The sequence below is a fragment of the Geotrypetes seraphini genome, chromosome 13 (genome assembly GCF_902459505.1).
Source record: "Geotrypetes seraphini chromosome 13, aGeoSer1.1, whole genome shotgun sequence".
NCBI lineage: Eukaryota > Metazoa > Chordata > Amphibia > Gymnophiona > Dermophiidae > Geotrypetes > Geotrypetes seraphini.
In genome coordinates this window covers 76,305,439-76,321,902 of record NC_047096.1, presented here as the reverse complement: position 1 = coordinate 76,321,902, position 16,464 = coordinate 76,305,439, and the positions used below count along the sequence as shown (strand labels likewise).

The 16,464-nt window shown below is 43.5% G+C and overlaps 1 protein-coding gene across 2 annotated transcripts in view; it reads right to left on the bottom strand.

The window, feature by feature from the left end:
- FEZ1 (fasciculation and elongation protein zeta 1) overlaps positions 1–16,464 on the bottom strand; it is a 60,587-nt gene that overhangs the window by 10,267 nt on the left and 33,856 nt on the right. Inside the window, exons 6-7 of one of the 2 annotated variants that reach the window (XM_033918564.1) lie at positions 12,135–12,406; positions 3,053–3,133 (exon numbers count right to left, since the gene is read on the bottom strand). In XM_033918564.1, coding sequence (XP_033774455.1) covers positions 3,053–3,133; positions 12,135–12,406 — 353 coding nt within the window. The remainder of the gene's footprint in view (positions 1–3,052; positions 3,134–12,134; positions 12,407–16,464) is intronic. The other variant, XM_033918565.1, reaches the window with a different exon arrangement.

Sequence of the window (16,464 nt, the reverse complement as noted above, 5' to 3'; positions counted from 1 at the left end):
CCCCAACAACCCCCTGACACCTCCTGAACACCCCCCTAGGTATCTTTAGGAGATAGCCAGCAAGAGGGATGCCCACTCTCTCCTCTTCAAAAATGGCAGGCGTTACCCTTCCCAGTGCATTCTGGGATGAACCAGGGAGGGGCCTAAGGCTCTGATTGTTCCAGATGCCTAAAGCATGAAACCAAGTTGCAAGGAGGGAACATTTAAAAGCAACATCAAGAAATACTTTTTTTTTTCATAGAAAGGGTGGTGGTGGTCTGGAATGCTCTTCCTTTGAAGGAGTTTAAACAACTAAGGTGAACTGCATAAAGATAGGACTGACTGTTATGTAGTCCAATCCATCTGATTAACTTTGCTGGTTAAATGCTGAATATTGGCACTTAACCAGCCAAGTTCTGACTCCATTCCTGGAACACTCCCAGAATAGCCAGTTGTGGCTTGGGCATTAACTGGGTATTTTCAGTGGCACTATCTGGTTAAGTGTTGCTGAAAATATCCGGTTAGCCCAGAACAAGCATTTAAATCATTTTGAACATATGGCAGGAGGATAACATACAAGTGCAGAGCATTTTGACTCCAAGCAAAACTTAAATGACTTTCACATATTAAAAAGACACAGAAGGGGATTATCCTACATGGAGTGGCAGTGACAATCCTAAAAACAAAATGTGGTTAACAAGCAGAGAGTGGAAAGTACAACCCTTGTTGTCTTTCTGAGCAGACTGGATAAGCATTGCCTGGTCTTTATCTACTATCCTTTGCTGTGGGGAACACTGTCCACTCTAAGCTAATTGGGAGTCCTCCACATATAGTCCTGCCAATGGGGGGTGCTGTTTCACTATCACATTCTCAATTGTGAAGGAGAGGCAAGCTCTGCAGGACTCCAGGGAACCTGCTTGACCCTAGCAACTGTGTGTGGTGCCCAAGCCTCAGCATGCTCCCTGAGGTTGTGGGTTCAAATCTCACACTGCTCCATGTGACTCTGCCCCAGGTACATTAGATAGAGTGCAAGTCCACCAGGACAGATATGAAAAAATGTTTGAGTACCTGAATGTAAAACCACTTAAACTCTAAGTGATATATAAATACTTAAATAAATAAATCACAACTCTTTATTGACAAATAAGCAGTTCAGGGAAATCTAACGTGACCATTAATTTTTCCCCTCAAAACGGGACAGGATCCCTCCCCCTGGACTCCCTCCGGGTACCTTTTTTTTTAATCCTAGCGGCTGCCTCCTGTTCTGATGACTTCCGGCAGCAGCAGAGCGGCGCGAGCTTTTCACGTGCCTGCCTGGCCCCGCTCTGCTCACTGAATGGCTGCCATCAGTTCTCGCAGGACTCATGAGAACTGACGGCAGCCATTCAGTGAGCGGCGTGGCAGCTCTGCCGCTGCCGGAAGACATCAGGACAGGATGCAGCCGTCGGGATTAAAAAAAGGTAACGGGGGGGGGGGGGGGCTGTATTCGCTACGGTACTTGTTTCTTCAGCAGGCCCCTGAAAATGGGACATTTCGGCATCCCAAAGCTGTGTTTGGGGACAACGGGACAAACTACCTAAAAACAGGATGGTCCTGTTCAAAACAGGACATATGATCACATTAGGGAAACCTGCACAGCTTATAGGGGGAAGAGTAATGGTCAAACTTATTCTTAATTGCTAAATTCCTTCCGTGAGTCTTGCTTGACCAGTCTAGATGAGTGGATTATATTCCCTAACTAGAAGATTTATTTTATTTTATTTCATTTTATTTTTATTTGAGAGAACTTGATATCAGGGGTGTAGCTACGGGCGTTGCCCGCCCAGCTTGGCCTCAGGCCCATCCATCCAGCAGCCAGAGGTCGACGGCCAGCATACATGCTTGTTGGCTCTCTCTGCCGAATCACTTTCAAGACATCTACTCCTTTTATCCCCCCCTCCCCTCCGGCACATCTACCTTAAATTTGCTGTAAAAGCTGTTGGCAGAGGCAGTGGAGAAAAGGTGTCAGGGCTGGCAACAGGAAATAAATGGCTAAGGTAGCAGTTCTAACCACTAGGCCAATCCTCCACTAGAAAAAGTATTTACCCGGTGCCATCAGTATTTCTCCTCATCTGCAAACACATGAGATTGTTCACTGAATGCAGCTTCAAGCTCCATGGTGACATCATCAGGCATGGGCTAGATCTGAGGAACTTGATGATGAGGTCACCAGAACCACTAGTGCTCATAGATAAATCTGATGAATGAGGTTTTACATTCACAGAGGCTTGCATCAGCTTTTTCGCTGATCTGATTAGGACTGCCGAAGGTCAGCACAGCTACATGATAGAAACATAGAAACATGATGGCAGATAAAGGCCAAATGGCCCATCAAGTCTGCCCATCCGCAGTAACCATTATCTCTTTCTCTCTTTGAGAGATCCCACTGCCTATCCCAGGCCCTTTTGAATTCAAACAAAGTCTCTGTTTCCACCATCTCTTCTGGGAGACTGTTCCATGCATCTACCACCCTTTCTGTAAAAAAGTATTTCCTTAGATTACTCCGGAGCCTATCACCTCTTAACTTCATCCTATGCCTTCTCATTGCAGTTTCCTTTCAAATGAAAGAGACTCGACTCATGCGCATTTACATTATGTAGGTATTTGAATGTTTCTGTCATATCTCCCGTCTCCCGCCTTTCCTCCAAAGTATACAGATTGAGATCTTTAATTTGTCCCCATAAGCCTTATAATGAAGACCACACACCACTTTAGTAGTCTTCCTCTGGACCGACTCATCCTTTTTATATCTTTTTAAAGGTGCAGCCTCCAGAATTGTATACAATATTCTAAATGAGGTCTCACCAAAGTCTTATACAGAGGCATCAATACCTCCTTTTATAAGACTTTGGTGAGACCTCATTTAGAATATTGTGTACAATTCTGGAGATATAAAAAGGATGGAGTCGGTCCAGAAGACGGCTACTAAAATGGTATGATAGGATCTATTGGGACGAAGACTGACTGGGAAACTGGTGCCTAACAAAAGGGATGAGTCACATATAGATTGCATTTGTTACAGCACTGGACTCACCTGTTTATCAGTTTCCATGTTCCCAAACGTTTGTCTGATGCTTGTCTGCAGAATGTTTGAGATCCCTTCCATGCTGAAACGCTAAATACAGAGACAGAGAAAATCTGTGCCTTAGTGCTAGTGAGAAAGATCCTGGAACCATTTTTTTGGACATTCTTGGTCAACCACCTTCTCCCTCACTCAGCTTTCTGCCCCCCAGCTTTTGCTTGCTTAGGGGGGATTCTATAAATAGTACCTAGGTTAGGTGCCCTCATCGGCGATTCCTAACTGAAATCTGCGCGCAGCCTAAATTGTCTTAATTGGTATGGAAATTGACCATACCATTAAAAACCAGTCTAAAAAATGTTTAAAAAGATTAACGTTGTGTGCGGAATTCTGCTTGGAGCCTAGCGACACCTACGTCAAGGCATCTGCCCGTGTCTAACAATGCCTCCCTGAAAAGTAGACATGTTTAGGGGTGGAAAGCAGGCGTGTTATAATTTGGGTGTCGGTAGGCGTCTTTGCTAAATGCTGTTAAATTAGGCCAAGAAAAGCCTGGGCTAATACACCGGCGCCTACCACTAGGACAACCTAGTAGGGAAAGGGAAGGAGGTGAATGCACGGTGGGGGGGGGGGAAGAAGCAGGGCGCCTTTTACCCTCGCTACGCCACTGGGTGCAGAGTCCGGTAATTACAAAATTAGACTGTTGTAATGCATTATTTTTTTAGGTATTATAGAATCTAGGGTCAAGGCGTTGAAGGTAGTACATGGCACAGCAGCAAGAATGATTGCCAGGGTGTCAAGGTATAGACATATTTCTCCATTGTTAAAACGATTGCACTGGCTACCAATTAACTTTCTAGTTCAGTATAAAGTTTTGTCAATTATACGTCAGGTAATGTATGGAGTGGCACTCTGATATTTGACAAATGTTTTGATTATTCGCAATTTTTTTGATGCCTTGTTTTTTAATGCAGAAATGCTGCCCTGGACCTCCCCCAGACCTTACCTGGTGGTCTAGTGGCGATGCGGGGCAGGAGCAATCTTACTACGCTCCTGTCCCGGGCAGAGCCGTCATCAAAATGGCTGCCGTGAGTTCCCATTGTAGTCGCCACTAGACCACCAGGTAAGGATGGGGATGCAAGAGGGAGGAAGGAAGGAGGAGGGGGTGGGTTAGAGCCGGCCCCAAAAATGATTTGCAATTTTCCCTATTCACGGGCCAGCTCTGCCCCTAACCTCCACGAATATTGAGGGTCTGCTGTACTTGTAGCACATCAACTGAGATCACAGTCGGCAATGAAACAGCCAATTGAGTCTGTTGGAGAAACATATTATAAGAGAATGAGGGGGACAGCAATATTAGTGGCAGGGAGTGGCATAGTAAGGGGGGGACGCTTGTGGTGGTCCATCCCGGGCACCAGGTTGGTGGGAGCGCTGGTACCCCTCCTCTTCCTCCTCTCCTCCTGCCTCTTCCCACTCCTCCCCTCACCACGGACGTGCTCCTGTTCCTTTCTCCACACCTCTAGTCGTTCACCGCCCCAAGCAGCAAGAACTTCAATGTGCTCCTCGTAACCGCATTGTCTCTCCTGCTGACATTAGTTCCGGGTGCCACACAAAGGAAGGGACATCAGTGGGAGAGACGACAGGGTCTCCAGGAGCACGTTGAAGTTCATGTTGCTTGTGGCAGTGGACGACTAGAGGTACAGGGAAGGGAAAGGAAGGAGGGATGCACATGTGGCAGGAGGGAGGCTCACAATCTATCTAATGTACTTGGGGCAATGGGGGATTAAGGGCAAGATTCTCAAAAGTTTAATGCCATCGCTACACTGTTTTCCAGCGGTTTAGCCTGTATGCAGTTTAGCAGCGGATTGTCAAAATGGATTATCTCCGTCTTTAGCGGGGTTTCTAGCAGTCTCCGATGCCGAAATGCAAATGGGCTCTTCAACATTGAAAAGAGCCCTCCGATGGATTTTTTAAAAATGCCGAGCCATTTTCAAAAAACAGCTTCGGCTTTTGGCGACAAAAAAAAGTGACTGGTCCAGTGGTGCCGGTCAGTGTCAGAAACTGCTAGAAAGCCTATCTGTGTTGTGATGCAGCGGGAGAGATGCCCATTCTCTCCGTTTCATCACAACACTCCTTCCCCAACATCCTGGCTTCGACACATGGCAGCAGGAGAGATGCCCACTCTCTCCTGCTGCACTTACTAAAAAAAATCCTGCCCAACCTGACCCCAACGCATCCCGCACAAGTCTACATATATAAGGAATTCAACAAAATCTCACTCTGTGTATTTTATAAAACTCATATATATAACAATGCAACAATAACAAGACAATTTCACTGGCAACTTGAAAAAGCTTGCAACCGGGCCACTGCTAAGATACATAAGTGATGCCAGATAGATATCCTATCTGGTCATGTCAGCACTAGTTAACTGGGTGTTCTCAAAATGCTGTCCTATTGATGAAGCTTTGGCTATGAGACAACCCGAATTTCAGTGTCTTTAAGGAGCCCCCATTACCTGCTCTTTGATTGGTCTTAGGCTGGGGACCGTCTGCCTTGTTTCTCTGCCATGAGTTCCCATTTTTAAAGATGCATTTGATAGCTAGAAAGCTAGATTAGGAGCCTCAATTGAATCCTATTTCCCAATTTATTTGAAGCCTACCGCTCTCACCCTTCCTATTGTTTTTTTTACCCTACTTGTCTTATTTACTATCAATAACTTGTATTTCTTTCCCCATTTTTTCCTTTTGTTTAATATGTTTTGTCAGGTTAATCTTATTCATTTGTTTCCCCTAGAAATTTATAATTTTACTGTTTTGTACATTGCTTAGAATTTTGAATAAGTGATTAATCAAATTTATAATAAACTTGAACCTTGAAACTTGAATCTCATCCCTTTGCAGTAAAAGATTGAAGGCTTCATTGACTAAACCTGTTTGGTGTTCACAGTTCTTTTTTTTTTTCCTGTATTTTGCTGAAACTCTGTATTTTTGCTCCTTTGATCTCTAAACAACAATGCTGACTGCTCTGCCTCCTTAACTGTTTCTATTTCTGGTTATTAGCATCCGTTCTTTCATTGCTCTTCCTCTTCTCCCCTTTTTCACATGGTACATTGCTTTGCTGTCCTGTATAAAAGGTGGATAATGAAATCAATACACTTTAAATATTAATATCCTTGCACTGGCTCTCTTAATATTGTATGATACTAACTGTGGAACACAACGAAAAAACAAAGGAATTGTGGAGAGTTGTTGTCCAAGATGAATGCTTTATTAAAACAAATAGATAATCCACATAAAAATGTCTAAGCCCTGAACCTCTGAGAACATGTGGACCCAACACGGTCCATGTTTCGACACTATAGTCTTCTTCAGGGGTCCCTATTGGTCCTACATACAGGCTTGTGCATTAAATAATAAACATAAACCTCTGCACTGACTCTCATAGTAAGGGAGGGCTGCATTTTTTTAGCATTAAATACTTTAAAAGTAGTAAAAGGTCCCTAAATGAGGTAATAAAGTAAAAAATGATGCTTTTGTTAAGAACATAAGAATAGCCTTACTGGGTCAAACCCAGAAGCCTGTTCTCACAGTGGCCAATCCAGATCACTAGCACCTGGCAAAAACCTAAGGAGTAGCAATATTCCATGCTACTGAAACAGGGCAAGCAGTGGCTTCCCCCATGACTTCCTCAATAATAGACTATAGACTTTTCCTCCAGGAACTTGTCCAAACCTTTCTTAAAACCAGCTACGCTATCCGCTCTTACCACAACCTCTGGCAATACATTCCAGAGCTGAACTATTCTCTGAGTGAAAAAAATTTCCTCCTATTGGTTTTAAAAGTATTTCCCTGTAACTTCGAGTGTCCCCTAGTCTTTGTAATTTTTGACGGAGTGAAAAATCGAACCACTTGAACCCGTTCTACTCCACTCAGGATTTTGTAGACTTCAATCATATCTCCCCCTCATCCATCTCTTTTCCAAGCTAAAGAGCCCTAATCTTTTTAGTTTTTCCTCATATGAGAGGAGTTCCATCCCCTTTACCATCTTGGTCGCTCTTCTTTGAACCTTTTCTAGCACTATATCTTTCTTGAGATAAGGAAACCAGAATTGAATGCAATACTCCAGATGAGTCTGTCCCCATATGCCTTATGATGAAGACCACATACAATTTTAGTAGCCTTCCTCTGGACCGACTCCATCCTTTTTGTATCTTTTTGAAGATGCGGCCTCCAGAATTGTACACAATATTCTAAATGAGGTCTCACCAGAGTCTTATTCAGGGGCATCAATACCTCCTTTTTCCTACTGGCCATACCTCTCCCTATGCAACCTAGCATCCTTCTAGCTTTCATCATTACCTTTTCAACCTGTTTGGCCACCTTAAGATCATCACATACAATCACACCCAAGTCCTGCTCTTCTGTCTTGCATATAAGTTCTTCACCCCCTAAACTGTACCGTTCCCTCGGGTTTTTGCAGCCCAAATGCATGACCTTGCATTTCTTAGCATTAAATTTTAGATGCCAAATTTCAGACCATTCTTCAAGCTTCACCAGGTCTTTCTTCATGTTATTCACACCATCCGGCGTGTCTACTCTATTGCAGATTTTGATATTATCTGTAAAGAGGCAAATCTTACCCGACAACCCTTCAGCTATATCGTTTATAAAAATGTTAAAAAAGAACAGGCCTAAGAACAGAACCTTGAGGCACACCACTGGTAACCTCCCTTTCCTCAGAGCGATCTCCATTGATCACTGCCCTCTGTCGCCTTCCACTCAACTAGTTCTTGACCCAGCCCATCACTTTGGGACCCATCTCGAGGGCACTGAAGTTTATTTATTAGACATCTGTGTGGAGCACTGTCAAAGGCTTTGCTAAAATCTAAACACACCACATCTAACGCACATCCTCTACCCAGTTCTCTGGTCACCCAGTCAAAGAAAGTGATGCACATTGGGAAGAATAACCTGAATCACAGTTACCGGATGCTAGGGTCCACCTTGGGGATTAGCGCCCAAGAAAAGGATCTGGGTATCATCGTAGACAATACAATGAAATCTTCTGCCTAATGTGTGGTGGCGGCCAGAAAAGCAAACAGGATACTAGGAATTATTAAAAAAGGGATGGTTAACAAGACTAAGAATGTTATAATGCCCCTGTATTGCTCCATGGATATTGCATTCTCAATCTGTATACTTTGGAAGAAAGGCAGGAGAGGGGAAATATGAAAGAGACGTTTAAATACCTACGTAATGTCAATGCACATGAGTCGAGTATCTTTAATTTGAAAGGAAACTCTGTAATGAGAGGGCTTAGGATGAAGTTAAGAGGTGATAGGCTCCGGAGTAATCTGAGGAAATCCTTTTTTTTACAGAAAGGGCGGTAGATGTGTGGAATAGTCTCCCAGAAGAGGTGGTGGAGACAGAGACTGTGTCTGAATTCAAGAAGGCTTGGTTTAGGCACGTGGGATCTCTCGGAGAGAGAAAGAGATAATGGTTATTGTGGGTGGGCAGACTAGATGGGCCTTTTGGCCTTTTTCTGCCATCATGTTTCTATTTGTCCACATTAAGGGCTCCTTTTACTAAGGTGCACTAACGTTTTTAGCGCATACACAAGATTATCGGATGCCATAGCGCACGCTAGCCGAAAAATTACCACCTGCTTAAAAGGAGGCAGTAGCGGCCAGCGCGCATGGCATATTAGCGCACGCTATTCCGCGCGTTAAGGCCCTAACGCACCTTTGTAAAAGGAGCCCTAAATTTCATCTGCCATTTGGACGCCCAGTCTTCCGATTGCCTAAGGTCCGCCTGCCAATTGGAAGACTGGGCGTCCAAATGGTCAAGTATGAAACGATTATTTAGAATTTGTATCAAGAATCACGTTTATATTATGGCTCGTGCTCTTTTTCCACTGCGTTTGATGAACAGCTATCATCCATTTGTAGTGAACTGTTCGGTAGAAATATTTGATGAAATCATTCTTGATTTGTAATTTATCACAATTCTTTGCCTTACTTGTTGTTTTGAAGAATCTCGTCTTGATTTCGGTTTATCTAGGAATTGTTTTATTTATAGTCGTATATATTTTGTGGTCTTTATCAGATTGTGCTTTCATCCAAGCACACTTTTACTCTATGCTTAGCGAGAAAAATCCTTTCCACTTCCTCTTATGTTTCTGTAATTATTTTTAAATAAAAGGGCAATTGTCACAGCATTATTTCGTTTTTATTGTTATATATTATATACTGTTATATATTGGTGTCATTTATTTTTTATTATTTTATTGTTTTATATTATATACTGTATGTATTAATGTCATTATTTATTATGGATGTATTTTTATGTAACTTATCCCCCCTTTTACTAAGCCACAGTAGAGGTTTCTACTGCGGCCTGGAGCACTAAATGCTTCACAGCTGCTCCGACGCTCATACAATTCCTGAGTGTCGGAGCAGCGTCGGACTGTATGCGTTTTCCAGCGATAATCAGCATTTCTGCTCACATACCTAATTAGGCAGATAGGACTGCACGAAAAGCAGGTTAGATATCTGAGTGCGAGTACTCGCATATTTTCAGCGTCTACAGATAATCCGGGCATTTAATTCTGGTGCCTGGAAAAGGCCCAGCATTGAATATCCGGGTCTAATTCAGGTCTAATTCTCTTCAGAATCACAGGTCTTTGGAACGACCTTATTACCCCACTGCAGAACCTGGGCTTCCTCCAATTATTCCGCAAGCAACTGAAAACCTGGCTTTTCACTAAAATGTAATTTTATCCCCCTTTACTCTTCTCTTCTATATATAAGTTCATGTAAACCTTTTTTTTCCTTCTCTTCCTATATTTTAAGTTCTTGTAAACCGTTACCTTGCTCCACATCCGTGGAGATGATGCGGTATATAAACTTAAGGTTTAGTTTAGTTTAGTTGCAGCTGTCGAAGGCTTTAAATCCACTGAAGATGATGATTTAAGGGCTTGATATTCAGCCGTAGTATCCAGATAGGAGCAGCTCCTATCTAAATTAAGTGTTGCTCAGTGGGGCCTGCCATCGATTTTCAACAGCTAATCCAGATAATGATGCTGAAAATCATTACTGACCGCCCCAGCACTGAATGGATAGCTCCGAGTCAGTCCATAGGCAGAGCCAGAACATTCCTGAGTTCTGCCAATATTCTTTACCAGTACCCAAATAGCTGGCCTAACTTAGGGTTACCAGACGTCCAGGAAAACCCGGACATGCCTTCTTTCTAGAGGACTGTCCGGGCCTCCGGATGGACTTTCCAAATCCCGGTGTTTGTCCTGGTTTTGGAAAGTCTCTACTCCGGCTGCATCTGGAGGGCCTCTGTGCATGCAAGGATAACGTCACATGCTTCCAGGCCCTCCAGACGCATCCGGAGCTCCTGGCAAAGAGAGGAGGCTTTCTGGGGACTGGAAGGCACAATGGGGCAGGGCGAGAAATGGAATTGGGCAGGGCTGGATGTGGAACCGGGCGGAGCTGGGGCAGAATTGGGGCGGGACTGGAGGTGAAATGGGGCGGGGTCACGTGTCCAGGGTTTGGCTTTTTTTTTTTAATTTGGTAACTTATCTAGACACTAAATATTAGGCATAAGTGGGTAAATTCTGTTGGTCAAATTTACCCTAAGTGTTGCCAGCCTGGCACTGAATATCTAGGCATAACTTTAAATGCTGTGGTTGGCGTTTTTAAGCAATGTTAACTGTGGAGTATAAAAATTGGGGGGATGCTTTTAAAGCTATAAACCAGGGGTGTCCAAGCTTTTGGCTTCCCTGGGATGCATTGGCCCAAAAAAATGTTTCTGGGGCTGCATAAACGCGCAAACGCTACAGCAAGACAGAGGATGGAGCCGGCAAGATGGTAAACATCCGAGGGCAGCAGAGGAAAACACTGCATCACCCTCGACCAGGGCCGCACAAAATACTTCACGGGGCCGCAGGTTGGACACCCCCGCTATAAACATTTTTCAGTAGTATTTGTGCTGTGGCTGGTTTGAAAATATGGGCAGTTACACAATTTAAAGGTACATTTCATTGGCACTTTAGCTTTCATCAGTGAAATATATAGCTATTTTTACTGCTATCATATCTCTAAACAACTAATACTCCAATATTCTTATATCGATATTTAATACCCTACTCCCCAGTTAGATCTCTTAGATCAACAGATCAGTATTTGTTGACCATTCCATCATTGAAAGTAATTGGCACCAGAAGAACCACAACCTTTTCTATTTTCGGATCTCAGCTTTGGAACAAACTTCCAATCTATTTGCGCGCTGAAAATGTAAAAGTAATCTAAAAAGCTATCTTTATAAAGATGCTTCTGAATCTTAGATCAGACAATCCTTTTGATTCTCCTATTTACTTTTAGATCAGGTCTCGCCTTAACAATTACTCTTAGACTAAGTCTTCATAAAAAATTGTTCTTTCCTAATTGTTATTCTATTTTAATTTTTTATTTTAAATCAAATGTAATTTAACCTCTAATTCTTTACGTATCTTAAATGTAACTATGGATAAAATTGTATGTATATGGTTTTAAACTGTTTTATTTGTTCCCCCCAAATTATTATTGTTATACGCATTGAAAATACTTGATATTGCGTTTAAATCAAAATCTCAATAAACTTGAAACTTGAACCCTTTTTTCAGAGTGGTAACTTCCGCCATTTTGAAACCCACATGCCCAGTTATCCGTGAATAGGGCTACCAGATGTCCGGATTTCCCCAGACAGCTTTTCGAAACCTGGTACTTTGTCCGGGTTTTGAAAAGCTTCCTCGAAATCACATCGAGCAGGAAGCGGGAAGTGAGACTGGGGCGGAGCTAGGGTAGGATTGGGGGCGGGACTGTGGCATAACGGGGCAGGGATGGGTGGAATTCGGCAGGCCTAAGGGCGGGTCTAAGAGTCCGGATTATATTAAAGTAAAAAAGAAATATCTGGTAACCGTATCCATGAAGCCACTGAGCAATTCTTTTTTTTTTTAATCAGCTTTTATGTGGTTGCTGCGGCCACCAGTCACCACATAACTGTGACCCCATGATGTCTGCATGTCTTTTTTTTGCTAGTGTACTGGCCTCTACCTTAATAGGCATCTGGTTGTTTTTCTCCATCCGGTTGCCCTGCAGGCTTAATCCTTTCTCTTTCCTCCTTTTTTTCATCAGCTCTCGGTGCTCCTTCTGCTTGTTCTGCACCTCAATTAGCGCCGTGATGAAGGAGTTCTTCACCTCTTTCTCAAACTCCAGCTCATCTCGCTGAGCCAGCTGCTGGACCAGCTCCTCAGAGTAAGTGGATATAGTCCTTTCCACATGACTCAGCAGTTCCGAGAGCGCCAGTGCTGGCATGTGCCGCAATCCTTTCATGCGCAAAGGAGGAAATAAGAGACAGTTTAAAAGAGAATTAGCTCTGTACAGTGGGGAGGGCTTGATATAGCACAGGAAAGCAAAGAGAGAGCAGTAATGACTGGCACATAACATTTGGTGTTACAAAAGAAATTAGGAAATAGGGGGAATAAGAAATATAATTAAATAATAAAAAAGGAAATTTCCCCCTGGATTCTATGTAGGTCTTCCAAAGTTGGGCACCCAAATCTGAACATGGAGCCCAGATAGGTACGCTACAACAGGGTTTCTCAACTTCTTCAAGCCAAATACCCCTGTTCAAGCTCCACCCCACACCTGCCAAAGCTCCACCCCTGACTCCACCCCCCAAATAATAGTACTAATTGTAGTGCAATTTCTTCCATTCATTTTTCATATAAACATACAATATAATCTTATTAACAATACATAATGGTAACCACAAAATTTTTAAAAAAACACATACGCAGAGAAAATGTTAATTATCATTTATATTCTTTTTTTTCAAAAAGGTCAAGGCAGATGACTTTAAAATATGCAATGTCACTTCAGTAACAACTATAGAAAAATAGACAAATATAGTGCAAAATATAGACAGCAGATTATAAATTCTCAAAACTGACACATTTCGATCACAAAATTAAAAATAAAATCATATTTCCTACCTTTGTTGTCTAATGATATTATTAGACTCTGGTTGCACTTCCTTCTGACTGTGCATCCAATATTTCTTTCTTTATTCCTCCTGCATGCTTCCTCTCCTCCGAACCTCATTCCCTTCCCTGACCAACATCTCTCTCTCTGTCCCTCCATGAGTCCAACTTTTCTTCCTTTCTCCTCCACCTCCACTGGCAACATGTCTCCCTCTCTCTCACTGTCCATCTGTCTTTATCTCATTCCCTCCCTTGCTGCAAAGGGAGTGGGGGAAAGAGAGAGAGATATCCAGAGTGCATCTCTCCCACTCCCTCTACTGCCACATCCAACATTTTTCCCTTTCTCATCCCCCGGATCATGTGTAGCATTTTTCACCATTGCCCACCAGCCCCAGCCCCATACCCATTTCTCCTTCTATCACCCCTTCCCAGCACCATACCACAAGTTTCCCTCCATCACTATGTCCAACATTCCTCTCCCTTGCATCCCTTTCAATGTGCCCCTATGTTCCCTCTCCACCACCATATCTAGCATTTCTCTCTCATCCTTCTCTTCCCCATATATCTCTACCTCACTCCTCTCTCACTCTATGCCCAATTTTCCTCTTTCTTCCTTTCCCCATGTGCACCATCTCTTTCCCTCTCACTCACACACCCATGCCCAACAATTCTCCCTTTCTATTCCCTTCCTCCCTCCCTCCTATGTCCCAAGTTATTGCTCCCTTCCTCCCTCTCTTATGTTATGTTCATGCTCCTCTCCTCCTTCTGTGTCCCTCCATGCCTTTGTCCCAAATCCGTGCCCCTCCCATGTCCAAATGCACTCCTTCCCTCCCATTCTCCCTTTGTCCCATGTTGATATCCCATCTCTCCCTTACTTGCTCATTCCAGGGCCGTACTCGCTCCCTTCAGGGCCGTCCAGCTGGGCTGCTCCTTCCTGTCTTCAGCTGCACTTGTTTGCAGGGATGTGAGCAGCAGCTCTTGCACCACTGCATGTGGCTGACCCGCAAGCCTTCCCTCTGATGTCAGCTCTGAGGTCAGCCCTGTGCAGCATGCAAGAGTCCCTGCCCACACCCCTGCAAACAAGTGCAGCTGAAGGCAGGAAGGACTGTTGAGGTAACTGGGATCCCCAGCTGACCCGGAAGGCTTCCCTCAGAAGTCAGCTCTGATATCAGAGGGAAACCTTGCAGGTCAGCTTCGGTAATGCATCTGGAGGGCAGGAGGGAGGGCATGGGATCCCCAATAGCAGCAGCGATTGAGGAAGATGGAGGAGGGAGACCCACGCAGTGCCATGTATTCCTCACAAGCGGCTCACATACCCCTATTGCATGTTGAGAAACACTACGCTAGAATGATTGGTGTTAATTGAAGTTGGCAACAATTTGGATTTGCACATTTATCTGCCAATTTGTTATTCTATAACACTGTGGCCAGTTAGCTAGGGAGGTTAGTGTCCGGGGTGGTGGCATCTTGCATCGCTGCACCAAGTACCTCCCCTCCCCAACACTTCCCATTGCTTGATTGTCCCCCACCCACCATGTACCTCTTGAAATGTTCTCCAGCATGAACAGCATCTTCCACCTGCTGCTCATGCCAGCCTCGGCTCACTTCAGACGTCACGTCCTGGTCCCACGACCAGGAAATAATATCAGAAGGGAGTCAAGGCTGACGTGAACAGCAATTGGAAGATGCTGCTTGCACTTGCAAATGTTTAAAGAGGTACGCAGGGAGTCGGAGAGGAGGAGAGACTCTGGCACCCGGGGCAATCCATACCCACTTACTATGCCACTGAATGGCCCAGGTTCTATAAATGGCATAAGAACATAAGAATAGCCTTACTGGGTCAGACCAATGGTCCATCTAGCTTTGTAGCCCATTCTCATGGTGGCCAATCCAGGTCCCTAGTACCTGACTAAAACTCAAGGAGTAGCAACATTCCATGCTACTGATCCAGGGCAAGCAGTGGCTTCCCCCGTGTTCTTCTCAATAACAGACTATGGACTGGCACCTGGAGTTAGACACCTAGATCGGCGTGCCTAGCTTAATTTTTGAATTTGTCTTATTTGCACCGTTAATTGAAAAGTGCCATTAAAAAGAATCTTAAATAATAATTAGCTCGGTAGGCACCTACTACTTTGACGCATGCGTCTACTCCAAGTCGCCTACCAGAAAGTAGACATGATTAGGGTGGATTTGGGGTGTGGTTTGACTTAGGAGCCAATAGGCACCTAACTTAGATATACTCCATCCCTCGACTACAAGACTTTTAGAAAAGAAATAAAGACCATACTCTTCAAGAAAACTCTGAAAAAAGAAATAATACCGCAAGTCTCAAACTCCACCTCTCACTAAAGCCAACTACCCCAAACAAATAATCTTACCCATTTCTCACTCTTTTTGAAAATGGCCAATTTTTTTTTTTGTAAGTTCTTGTTGTAATACATCTTGGATAATTCTTTTGTAATCTGCCTTGAACTGCAAGGTAATGGCGGAATAGAAATCCCTAATGTAATGTAATACTCATTTAGGCCAAGGAACCCCTGGCATATATAATAATAATAATTTATTTTTATATACCGCCTAACCAGCAATTCATAGCGGTTTACACAATTAGGTACTTAGCATACAACATATTAATAACATCATACATAATAAAATCAGAGTAACTAATACAAGCATTAAAACTAAAGAATAAGGATAACATAATATCAACTAAAATAAGTGCAGATAAAAAGTACATTATAATATGAAAATCAATAATGTATATTATATTGTTTACATAAATGGGTTTTAAGATCTTTTCGAAATTGATAGTACGTAAGAAATGGAGAAACAAGAAGATTCAAACATGGGAGTGCGAATAAGGTTTCAGTGCCTATTGGTGCCTAAGACCCGGCATGATTCTATGCATGGTGCCTAGCAGCTGATTGACAGCTGCGCTCAACAGTGCCTACACATTAGACGCCATGTATAGAATTGGGGGCTGTGTGCCCAAAATGTCTCATCTGCAACCCAAAAGGGGGTGTGGCCTTGGTAGGGGCATAGGCAGGTCAGGGATGTTCCAAATATTTAGCTGCTGTGTAATAGAATACCTGGATTATGCGCCCAACTTGTGCACCAGGATTTAAACTGGCTTTCAGCTGGCTTTACGTCCTCAAGCCCAAAGTTGGGTGCAGGAATCTGCCCTAGGCACTATTCTTAAAAGAGCGCTCAGCCTGCAGCGCCTTTTGATTTGATTTTAACAGAGACACGTGCTGGCACCTTTCTGCCCCACCTTGCCACACCATGCCACCCTCACGCCATTCCTCCCCCCACCCCGTACCTCCTTATTATCTTCACTAGCATGAGCAAGTTTCAAGTTTCAAGTTTATTTGATTATTTGATTAAACGCTTATCCTGAGATA